Source organism: Pseudorca crassidens, chromosome 15 (genome assembly GCF_039906515.1).
Source record: "Pseudorca crassidens isolate mPseCra1 chromosome 15, mPseCra1.hap1, whole genome shotgun sequence".
Taxonomy (NCBI): Eukaryota; Metazoa; Chordata; class Mammalia; order Artiodactyla; family Delphinidae; genus Pseudorca; species Pseudorca crassidens.
Genome location: NC_090310.1, coordinates 66054333 through 66067097, shown reverse-complemented (window position 1 = coordinate 66067097; position 12765 = coordinate 66054333). Strand labels below are relative to the sequence as shown.

Here is a 12765-nt window from a genome sequence, read left to right as displayed (position 1 = left end):
AACAGGGGACAAGATGGACACAGGGGAATTAACCCAATGGATGTCAAGTTCTAGCCACACATACACAAACTGAAGACTCACATGAATTTTTGTCAAGCCGAGGACGTTTTAATGGGACTTCACTTCCTTTTGATATCTTCCGTCTTCTCAATTCCAATGTTATTGGTTGCAAAGTTTGAGAGTTTGAGTCCACAGCTACAATGTATATAAAACCACACAAAAATAGGTATGTAGTTTCTTAGTGACCAATCCTCATATTACATGTAAATAAAACATATTATAAACATCCACACACATCCTTGCATGATAAATAGGCCCTGAAAGGGAATTCTTACTTAAGCCAAAAGGGAAAAAAAAAGTGAAATGGGTGAGAAATTACTTCCTTTTAGGAGACGCAGACACCCTGCAGACTGACCTCCTGAATCTTTTTGGTTTCTCCTATGACCCAGCTCTATTCATATATTTATCTCCTGAAACCCTCTCTTTAAATACCCCAATGTGGCTGCTTTAAAATATGAGGGTACAAAGGCAACAGAAAAGTCATTTTTATCACAATCAAATCTTCTTATCAAAATTTGGTTTATACAATACTCAGGAAATCCACCAGGCAGGCTAATTCTTAAAATGTGTACCCTGGGACTATGGCTTGATTATTATTTTCTACCTCTACTTGCTAAATTGGTTAGCTTGGCATTGTCCTAATTTTGAAGGACCAAAAAGAATGTCAACATTTACAACCTCTTAAAAACAATTCCAGAAAATTCTCAGGAGACTATGCTATTTGATAGTCAGTGCCAGGCAAGGCTGCTTAACACTGGAAAATCCAGCCCTGCCGTAATTTAGCAGTGCAGAAGCTAAACCCTTAGATAGTACTCACTCGATTTTTTTTTTTTTAAAGTTTATTTATTTATTTTTGGCTGCGTTTGGGTCTTCGTTGCTATGCACGGGCTTTCTCTAGTTACAGCCAGCGGGGGCTACTCTTCATTGCAGTGTGCAGGCTTCTAATTACAGTGGCTTCTCTTGTTGCGGAGCAGGGGCTCAAGGCGCGGGGGCTTCAGTAGTTGTGGCGCATGGGCTCAGTAGTTGTGGCTCGCGGGCTATAGAGCACAGGCTCAGTAGTTGTGGTGCACGGGCTTAGTTGCTCCACGGCATGTAGGATCTTCCCAGGCCAGGGATCGAACCCACGTCCCCTGCATTGGCAGGCTGATTCTTAACCACTGCGCCACCAGGGAAGTCCCTCACTCTGTATTTTTAAACCTAACACTTAAGAAGTTCTCCCCCATGAGGAAAGGTGAGAATCCAAAAGGCAGGCAAAAGAAAAAAATAAAAGAAAAGAAATAGTGGGAGACTTCGCTGGTGGCACAGTGGTTAAGACTCCGCCTGCCAATGTAGGGGACACGGGTTCGAGCCCTGGTCCAGGAAAATCCCACATGCTGCAAAGCAACTAAGCCCGTGCGCCACAACTACTGAGCCTGTGCTCTAGAGCCCGCGAGCCACAACTACTGAGCCTGTGTGCCACAACTACTGAAGTCCACACGCCTAGAGCCCGTGCTCTGCAACAAGAGAAGCCACCACAATGAGAAGCCCACACACAGCAGTGAAGAGTAGCCCCTGCTCGTTGCAACTAGAGGAAGCCTGTGCGCAGCAACGAAGACCCAATGCAGCCAAAAATTAATTAATTAATTAATTCTAAAACAAGAAAAGAAAAGAAATTGGGAAGCTTGAGGCAAAGGTAGGGCTGGGAGTCTGATGAGGGTTGAAATGAGAGAAAGCAGCAGCCAGGAGAAAGAAGAGGGAGGAAGGGAAGGAAATGGGAGGGGAATGGGGAAGGGAGAGAAAAGACTCATCTAAGACCAGCAGCTTCAGATCTGCCATGTCAAATGGCCAAAGGAGACAGGGCTGAGCTCTGAGGACGCAAACCTGATGAGAGTGCTGAACTCTTTGGCTCTTCCTGTGTTCAATCTTCTCAGTGTGCCAACATTATTTTGTTCCAAGAGTGGGAACTTGGAGATCACACACATTCCAAATTAAACACAAACAACCTTCCCCAAACAGCTCAGATCCTGTTCCAATAAGGTCTGTACAATCTAGAGAGCTCAAGACTCCACCGTGTCAATGAACTTATTCCAAGCAATTTTTAAAGGGGATTTGAACTATATATTAGATACTGGCAAACCTTCTTCATTTTGATACCACATACAAACTGGGGCTGACCATACAGAAGTTCAGTGTTTCCCAAACTATTATTACAGTAAGAATTATCTGGGAAGGTTGTTAACAATTAGCATTCCCAGATCCTGCTTCAGAAAATTCTGACTGGGGAGGAATGCCTCAGGCAAGTGTCAACAGTAAGCTTGGAAAACTCCAGTTCTCTATTAAATTGATCCTATCTGGTGTGAAATCCTACACTTAATAAAAAGGCCTGCTTATTATATCCCACATCTCAACATGGTACGCTGCCCAGAGGTTTAAAACCTCCGGACTTTCTCAATTAGGGTTCCTCATTTGAAAACAGAACACAAAGGTTATTTTCTCAATTCTCCCAAGAGTGGTTTATCATTCTACTAACATTCTCAATTTGCAGAAGTCAATTCATTAGAGGTCACAGATGCCTTGGGCATTAGAGCTTAATTCTCTCTTGGAACCCTACTGAGAAAGCCAATGAGGCCAGTGCTGTCCAATAGGAATATGAGGGCCATAAATGGAAGCCACATAGGTAATTTTCAATTTTTAGTTGTCACTTTAAGAAGTTAAAAAAAGTGAAATTAATTTTAAGAATATATTTTATTTAACCCAATACATCTAAAACATCATTCCAACATGTAGTCAATAATTTTAAATTATTGAGATATTTTACATTCCTGGGTGTTTCTTTTTTTTTTTTTTTTTGTACTATTTGAAAACCAGTGTGGTTTTTTGTTTTGTTTTGGCCACGCTGCATGGCTAGCAGGATCTTAATTCCCCGACCAGGCATTGAACCCAGGCCCTCTCTCGGTGCTAAAAGCACAGAGTCCTAACCACTGGACCACCAGGGAATTCCCTCCCTTGTGTATTTTACAAGTTACAGCCCATCTCAATTCAGAGTAACCACATTTCAAGTGCTCAGTAACCACAGGTGGCTAGCAGCTACCATATCGGACAGCACAGGTCTAGGCCCTAGTTAGGCGTAGGGACAATTCCAGCATGCTCAGATCTTGAGAATGAAACCCACTTATAACCACTGAAGGGGGAAGTGCCTTATTTCATCTAGGAAGAAATCAACCTATTGTCTTATTTCATACCTTAAAATCAGAAGATTTAAGAAGGCTGTCTACTGGGAACAAGTACTAATACATTTATTTGAAGTAAATAAAGGTAGAGCTTCTGCCACAGAAATTAAGTCTGGTGTAGCTGTCTGGATTGACAGATAGGACTGGCTTTGCATTCTGCATCATAAGGGAACAACAACTGAGCTAACTCTGTAGTTCCACAGTTCTGATGAAAATATATTTTGTCATATTTTATATTTTAAATTTACCTTTAGCAGCTATTCAAACTTGTAAGAAAAAAACAGGTATCACTTTTTTTTTTTTGGCCTCGCCACATGTTGTGTGGGATCTTAGTTCCCCGACCGGGGATCGGACCAGAGCCCCCCGCAGTGGAAGCGTGGAGTCTTAACTGCTGAACTGCCAGGCAAGTCCCCAGGTATCACTTTAAAACTAGGGGATTCGGGCTTCCCTGGTGGCGCAGTGGTTGAGAGTCCACCTGCCGATGCAGGGGACATGGGTTCGTGCCCCAGTCCGAGAGGATCCCACATGCTGTGGAGCGGCTGGGCCCGTGAGCCATGGCCACTGAGCCTGCGCGTCCGGAGCCTGTGCCCCGCAAAGGGAGAGGCCACAACGGTGAGAGGCCCGCGTACCGCAAAAAAAAAAAAAAAAAAACAAACTAGGGGATTCACAGTTTTTCAATATTTATGTAAAGAACATGTAAACAAGAATGTCTGAAGGCCACTGCCAGATAATTATAGGCAGTGTTCAGTCTAGAGAACCTGGGGGTTCTTCACGCCACTCAATCTAGAGAAGGAATGTTTGCCTTAGGAAAAAATTCAGGGTTTGTTTCTTTCTTGGCTATTTTAGAAGAATTCCATATTTCAACTTTTTAAAATAATTGTGTATTCTTCCCTAAATCCTCTAACCTTGACTCTACCAATTAGCCATCTCAGCTTTTTATTTAGACAGGGAAAATTTCCGATCCATAATCACTCTCCAGAGATCTCAATTTCAAATGTACCCATACGTTCCTAGGTCCAGTGTTCTTTCTTGTCGCCTCCTCCAGATGCCCACACCTATTTACTTCTCCTTTCCCCTTTCATGTCACTCATGAAAACACTGTTTCCTGATTCTACGTTCTAGTAAGCTTACTTAAAGTGAAATCATTTGAATTGGCAAAAGCAAAAGGCCTTAGCTTATTAGGCTTTATCATATAAGCTGAAGTATCTAGTGAAGAGTTATCTGTCACCCCAGAAGCCCAGTCAAGGACATGTTTCCAAAACTTATGTTCACCTGGATATATACCTCCCATAAAATTCAGCTCTATGGGCATGACTTGTTTTTAGATGACAGGATGATTCAAAGTCGGTCACAAAAACAAAGGCTTGAAGTACAGAAGTTATAAAGAACCACAAAGGACCACAGAAGAACACTCTGGCATTGCACACTTGGGGAACTCACCAGTAGGAGCTATGGAAGGGGGTCTGCCTCGCTTTCTTTTTGGCTCCCTCAAGTTTTCTTGTGGACTCTTCACAATGTCATTTTCAGGTTTCTTATCCACTTGAGCATCTCCAGAATACTCTCTGTCATTTTCTGAAATGTTCTCCTTATCTTCTTTCTCGTTCTTGGGAAGGCTCTTCTCTGACACCTTCCCCTTTTCAGAACAGATTAACTTTCCTTCTTTATCAGGCTGTTTGGGTCTCTTTTCTGTCTTTAAGGCTTTGTCCTCTTTGTCTTTCTTCACATTGGCTGTGGCTTTTCTCTGCTCTTTAAACTTCTCTCGTTTATCAGGAGATGATGAAAGACTTTTGTGTTCTGTTTCTTTAGGCCTAGCATTATCCACAATATTCTAAAATGAGCAAAATAGCGATGAATCACACTTTGTGATTACTTGCAAATATAAAATCAGATGGTTTTTTGTAAACTTATGAAGACAAAGAAATTAAAAGAGGACATGTATCAGGTCATGTAATGGAAAGCACCACTGAAAATATACACCCATATTCTGAGGTTTGAAAAACAGTCCTAAGTTTAAAGAAAATAACAGCCATTTTCAATTCCTTCTGAGACAATGCTATCTCCCCTTTTGATTAGTAAGTCACTAAAAAATTATTAAAGGGACAGACAACTACCCCAGGGACCTCTTCTGGGAAGCAATCTTTTTGACAGAGATGCCTTCATGCCCCGTCCGTCTCCTCCCAAGAATGACTACACTGACCCAGGGCCTTTCAGAGGCTGGCTCAGTTTGCCAGCAGATGCTGATGTCCTGTGTAGAGAAGAACCCAAACTGATAACTAGAGGCGAACCAGAAAGCTGTAAAGATTTTCCACCTCAAAAACAGGGTCTTTGCTTCCTCTACTGGGTAAAGGCTGTGCTCAGTCGAACAAGCCACCTACTGCGTTCCTGAGGTACTGAGTTTTTGTCCATTAGGAGAAAGTACTTCTTCTTGGTTACTTTCCTCCTAAATTACTTTTTCAAAATTCATCTTAAAAATCTTGTGTCCTAGTATACTGTCTCATAATAAAGCAAGCTCTGAAAGCTCTGGAGTTTCTAAAACTACAATTAAGTTTATTTGCGTAAGTATCTTTCTTCCAAGACCTCAAGAGAAGAGCAGAGACCACCACACCATGTTCATATTGGATCCCTAGCACCAAGCACACACTTGGCACACAGATTTTTGCCAGGAGCAGGAAGGACTGCCTAAATACACAGTGAGTAAAAGTTTAATTTGTTCCAGAGGGAAAAGTAATAAACAAGGAGAATCCCTGTGGTTAGAAACTAAAAGAAAATATTTTTTTCAAGTCTCCAAAGTTTTCTGAAAGCAGCCAGGTTTGAGGACAAGCACTCCTCAGTAACTGCTGGCAGAAATATAAACTGCAACCACCAGGAAGGGGGGCTGGCAATTTAGGTCAAAAGTCTTATGTTTATACTTTTGAACTCGAATAAATTCCTAGAAATGAAATCTGATAACAAAATAATCAGACGTGTGTACCCAGATTTACAAATATCCTTAAATGACCATTAGAAAACTGGTTACACAAAGTAGGGTTACATACATATTATAAATACTACTTAGCCATTAAAAGCTATATTCCCATACAGTACTTAGGAACTTGGGAAAACGTTATTTTGTTAAAAGAGCAAGTTACAGGGCTTCCCTGGTGGTGCAGTGGTTGATAGTATGCCTGCCGATGCAGGGGACGCGGGTTTGTGCTCCGGTCCGGGAGGATCCCACATGCCGCGGAGCGGCTGGGCCTGTGAGCCATGGCCGCTGAGCCTGCGTGTCCGGAGCCTGTGCTCCGCAACGGGAGAGGCCACAACAGTGAGAGGCCCACATACCGAAAAAAAAAAAAAAAAAAAAAGAGCAAGTTATAGAACAGTAACATATGACTCAAATTTGGAAAAGAAAAATATATATACATAAGTATCTTTTTAAAAAAATACAGAAGGCTATACATTAAAATGTTAAGAGCAATTGCATCTAGATGATAGAATTATACAATTTTTACTTTCTTTGCCCTTTTCTGTACTTTCTAAATTTTCTACAGCAAACATATATTGTTTCTATAACTTCAAAAAGAGATAAATGTTCCTGAAATATAGATTATCAAACCACTTAGGGCAGTATAATCCTATTTAAAAAACAAAAAAAAATCTAATACTATATGAAAAAAGCTTTAAAAATTGTCTGACAGATATTTGTAAGAAATTTTGCTTTGTAAGTGGCCTAGCTGAGAAGTCATTTATCCAAACCACTATGTTCTCTTGGAAAAGAAAAACAAACAGGAGCCATGGGCCTGTGCTTGACCACCTGCCAGGTCTGAGATGACATGAGACACTCAGAGGCAGCTGGGAATTGAGGACTGAAGACCCACAAATCCACACAGGGTGAGGTGCCCATCCCCAAGCTAAGGCACCATGAGTACTATCAATCAGAGGAAACAGATGAACGTTTGTTATGTGGAGCCCTAGACTTCCATTTGTGTAGATTCTAGATACAATATGACAGCTCTGGACATGTTCTTAATACAGTCCTCTATCTATATTAACTCATTCCACAAACTTAACATAAAAATTGCCAAATTGAAGGCCAAAATAATGTTTTAGAGTGCTGTGTAGTTCCTTAGATGCCTGAGAAGCAAATGATCAAAGAGAAAACATCTTCAGGGCTAAAGCTTTATAATTTTGTCAATTTTCTGAAGAGGAAAACCAGAAAGGCAAAAACACTTCTGAGATTATCTTTAACAATATCATGTATCATGATGCTTTGGAATTGCTAAATATATGTTCAGAAGAATTTATTAGAAGGTTCCAGGATTACCAAATACTGTCATATCAACAACCACCCAAAGAAGTAAATAACAATTAGTTACAATCAGAATCTTTCCCCTCAGCTATTTCATTAAGACATAAATATTAAAAAAAAACTAAAAGGGAAAAAAAAATCACGAAGAAAGTAGGCAACACTTCCAGGTGGCCAGAATCTATCTGTGTGCACCACATTTCCAGTATCAAAACTCAGGACCCGGGGCTTCCCTGGTGGCGCAGTGGTTGAGAGTCCGCCTGCCAACGCAGGGGACACGGGTTCACGCCCCGGTCCGGGAAGATCCCACATGCTGCAGAGCGGCTGGGCCCGTGAGCCATGGCCGCTGAGCCTGCGCGTCCAGAGCCTGTGCTCCGCAACGAGAGAGGCCACAACAGTGAGAGGCCCACGTACCTCAAAAAAAAAACAACTCAGGACCGGTGCTTAGACAAGTACATGGATGGTGAAAGGGACAAAAGGAAACAAAAATTTCAACCCAGGCACATCTAGCACGAGTGCTTGCCAAATCTATGCCAAATGGTGGCTCCGTAACCACCAAGCCATGGTCCTGAGCTGAAGGACAAAGTCAGATGAGGAGAAAACATCTCCATCTCTTCAACCACTCAGCAAGTTCCCTGTGAGGGGAAACAGCTCTGTGGGCAGAGCACAGGAAGACAGAAGAAAGAATAACAACCAGGCGCTTTGGGAAAAAGACAGATAACAGGTAATGGTACGCAAGTACTGGCACTTCTGAAAAGAATTGGTATGAAAAGAAAAAGGCAGAGAGAGAGACAAATATTTACAATTTCTGAAAACTTGTGTATTGCTTTCTGGTGAAATCATGTCAGATGAAGGAAAGATTTTGTCATCATAAACAAATGTAACATCTTTGAGAAACAAAACTATAACATTAGCATTATTCATACTACAAAGCATAAAACCACATTTCTCACCTGATCTTTCGAAAAAGCTTTGACATGAATATGTTTGACAGTCTGAACTACTCCATCATAAAATTTCACAGTGTAAGTACCTAAAATTCAAAAAGATATGATTTTAACTTGCAGTTTCATGAAAGCAACAAAACTTTTCAAAGCATAAACACAAGGGAGTTCCAACCACAATAATAAACATATGGAAATTAAAAAGTTGTTCAAGAATCACATTCAATCTTACTTATGTCCAAGATAATAATAGTACACTTGCCTTTTCCTCTTTATCTTACAAATCTTTTTATCTATACAAATCAAAATCCATCCCAAAAAAACCTCATTTTTATGGTGCTTCACTAAATCTTAAAAACTTGCACTGACTTAGACCAAGAACAAAGAGCAGTAAAACAATTAAGAATGTAAGGAAACACCAACAATGAACTATCAGAGAAATTAAGGGAACAATCCCGTTTATTGTTGCATCAAAAAGAATAAGATACCGAGGAATAAACCTACCTAAGGAGGTAAAAGACCTGTACTTGGAAAACTATAAGACACTGATGTAAGAAACTGAAGATGGAAAGATATACTGTGTTACAGTCTTGGTGGGAATGTAAACTGGTGCAGCCACTGTGGAAAAAACAGTATAGAGGTGTCTCAAAATACTAAAAATAGAATTACCACATGACCCAGCAATTCCACTCCTTGGTATATATCCAAAAAAAACAAAAGCACTAATCCGAAAAGATACATGCACCCCAATGTTCACAGCATTATTTACAATTGCCAAGATATGGAAGCAACCTAAGTGTCCATCAACAGACGGATGGATAAAAGAGGTGGTATATATATATATACACATATACATATACAATGGAATACTACTCAACCATGAAAAAAGAATGAAATTTGCAGCAACATGAATGGACTTGGAGGGTATTATGCTAAGTGAAATAAATCAGACAAGACAAATACTATATGATCTCACGTGTGGAATCTAAAAAATACAACAAAGGAGTGAATATAACAAAAAAGAAACATTCACAGATACAGAGAACAAACTAGTGGTTACCCGTAGGGAGAAGGAAACAGAGGAGGGGCAAAATAGGGATAGGAGATTAAGAAGTACAAACTATTATGTATAAAATAAGCTACAAGGATATATTATTCAACACAGGGAATATAGCCAATATTTTATAAGAACTACAAATGGAGTGTAACCTTTAAAAATTGTGAATCACTATATTTACACCTGTAACATATAATATTGTACATCAACTATACTTCAATTAAAAAAAAATAGGATATAAGGAAAATGCAGATTTACTTATTGCTTGGTGAATTATTAATGTTTATCACTTAATCTTTATTTTCTGGGCTTAGAAGTAGTAATATCTTTTAAACTTGAAAAGAAATACGACCATCTGCTAAAGGTATTATGTTTTTAGAGGTCACATTACTCTCAAAATCCATATGAATTAGCTGCATATTATAATATTTCAAAATAGAGACTAGGCCAAAGCACTAAATGGTGACCGCTACATTGTTAGTTTTGTTCCTTTTTTTTTTTTTTTTTTAAAGTCCAACAAAAATCACTCTCTGCTAAAAAACTGAAACTGGAAATCCAAATAATCTTATCTCGCCAAATAATACATCCAACTACAAAAGTTCTCATTAGCTGTACCCAAACCAACACTTTCAACCTTTTGCATTTTAGAACCCACCCATGTCTCTCTCTCTCTCTCTCTCTCTCATTTTTCTTTTTTTTTTTTGGTTCCAGGGATCTATTAAAAAAAAAAAATCACAGTTAATCTTGTCAAGATTATCAATGAACCACTGGTAATCATGTAATGATTTACCACTAGTAAACATGGTCCGTTTTCAGGACCAATTTGCTACCCAACATGGAAGAAAAAAAATAAATCCCAAGGGTTGGGAGCAGAATAATGCAACGATGAAGTTAAGATCTTCTGGCTGGTTGCCTCCTTCTTATACATTCTCTCCCCACCCACCGGCCTGCTCCTCCAGCCCTGAATAAGGCCCTGCCCATGGCTAGCCACCTCTTCAGTGCTCAAAGTCCAAGCAATCTGAGCCCAATTATTTTCCAAACCTTATTTCGAATTACCAGCATACAATACCCACCAACTCAAAGTGACTAGCTACTTGCCACCCACTGAAACTGTCTTGTGACATTTCCACCTCCACACGAAGAAGTGTTTTCCTGCCTGGAATGTGCCACTCATTGATCCTTAAGCACTCAGCTCAAAAGACCACAATAGCTCAGTAAAAGCTTCCTGACTTCCCTGCTACTGGAGAGTTCTCCCTCCTCTGAACTTCTCAGACTCATTTGGTACCTGACCTGCAGAGACTCACATTTAGGTGCCTTCACATAGAAGGCAGATCCCAAATCGAAGGCAGGCTCTTCAAGGCTAGAGAACACATCTGACAGTAGTTTCTCACACAGCGCCAGACTCACTGTAACCAGTGTTTATCAAAGTGTAGTCCCCAGACCAGCAGCATGAACAACCCTGTGAAATTACTGGAAATGCAAATTATCAGCCCCACCCCCAATATACAGAATCAAAAACTCTGGGAGTGTGACACAGAAATGTGTTTTAGTAAGACCTTGAGGACTTCCCTGGTGGCACAGTGGTTAAGAATTTGTCTGCCAATACAGGCGACACGGGTTCTGGCCCTGGTCCAGGAAGATCCTACATGCCACAGAGCAGCTAAGCCCGTGAGCCACAACTACTCAGCCTGTGCTCTACAGCCTGTGAGCCACAACTACTGAAGCCCGCACACGTAGAGCCCGTGCTCCCCAACAAGAGAAGCCACAGCAATGAGAAGCCCGCACACCGCAACGAAGCAAAGCCCCTGCTCGCCACAACTAGAAGAAAGCCTGTGCGCAGCAAAGAAGATGCGACGCAGCCAAAAATTAAAAACAAAAAAGACTCCACCTTGCGAGAACACCAGAATCACAACTAACTGCTCAACAATCATCGACAGGAAGACACTGGAACTCACCAAAAAAGATACCCTACATCCAAAGACAAAGGAGAAGCCACAATGAGACGGTAGGAGGGGCACAATCACAATAAAATCAAATCCCGTAACTGCTGGGTGGGTGACTCACAAACTGGAGAACACTTATACCACAGAGGTCCACCCACTGGAGTGAAGGTTCTGAGCCCCACGTCAGGCTTCCCAACCTAGGGGTCCGGCAATAGTAGGAGGAATTCCTAGAGAATCAGACTTTGAAGGCTAGCGGGATTTGACTGCAGGACTTCAGCAGGACTGGGGTAAACAGAGACTCCACTCTTGGAGGGCACACACAAAGTAGTGTGCACATCACGACCCAGGGGAAGGAGCAATGACCCCATAGGAGACTGAACCAGACCTACCTGCTAGTGTTGAGGGGTCTCCTGCAGAGTAGGGGGGTGGCTCTGTCTCACCGTGAGGACTGGACACTGGCAGCAGAAGTTCTGGGAAGTACCCCTTGGCGTGAGCCCTCCCAGAGTCCACCATTAGCTCCACCAAAGAGCCTAGGTAGGCTCCAGTGTTGGGTCGCCTCAGGCCTAACAACCAACAGGGAGGGAACCCAGCCCCACCCATCAGCAGACAGACAAGTGGATTAAAGTTTTACTGAGCTCTGCCCACCAGAGCAACAGCCGGCTCTACCTACCACCAGTCCCTCCCATCAGGAAACTTGCACAAGCCTCTTAGATAGTCTCATCCACCAGAGGGCAGACAGCAGAAGCACGAAGTACAATCCTGCAGCCTGTGGAATGAAAACCACATTCCCAGAAAGACAGACAAGATGAAAAGGCAGAGGGCTATGTACCAGATGAAGGAACAAGATAAAACCCCAGAAAACAACCAAATGAAGTGGAGATAGGCAACCTTCCAGAAAAAGAATTCAGGGGCTTCCCTGGTGGTGCAGTGGTTGAGAGTCCGCCTGCCGATGCAGGGGACACGGGTTCATGCCCCGGTCCAGGAAGATCCCACGTGCCATGGAGCGGATGGGCCCATGAGCCATGGCCGCTGAGCCTGCGCGTCCGGAGCCTGTGCTCCGCAACGGGAGAGGCCACAACAGTGAGAGGCCCGTGTACCGCAAAAAAAAAAAAGAGAAAAAGAATTCAGAATAATGATAGGAAAATGATCCAGGACCTCGGAAAAAGAATGGAAGCAAAGATCAAGAAGATGAAAGAAATGTTTAACAAAGACCTAGAAGAATTAAAGAACAAACAAAAAGAGATGAACAATACAATAACTGAAATGAAAA

At 41.7% G+C, this 12765-nt stretch overlaps 1 protein-coding gene across 7 annotated transcripts in view; it reads right to left on the bottom strand.

The window, feature by feature from the left end:
• PHF20 (PHD finger protein 20) overlaps positions 1–12765 on the bottom strand; it is a 130724-nt gene that overhangs the window by 68584 nt on the left and 49375 nt on the right. For all 7 annotated transcript variants that reach the window (XM_067707985.1, XM_067707988.1, XM_067707989.1 and 4 more), the window contains 3 exons: positions 8505–8584; positions 4710–5097; positions 82–195 (listed from right to left, as the gene is read on the bottom strand). In XM_067707985.1, coding sequence (XP_067564086.1) covers positions 82–195; positions 4710–5097; positions 8505–8584 — 582 coding nt within the window. The remainder of the gene's footprint in view (positions 1–81; positions 196–4709; positions 5098–8504; positions 8585–12765) is intronic.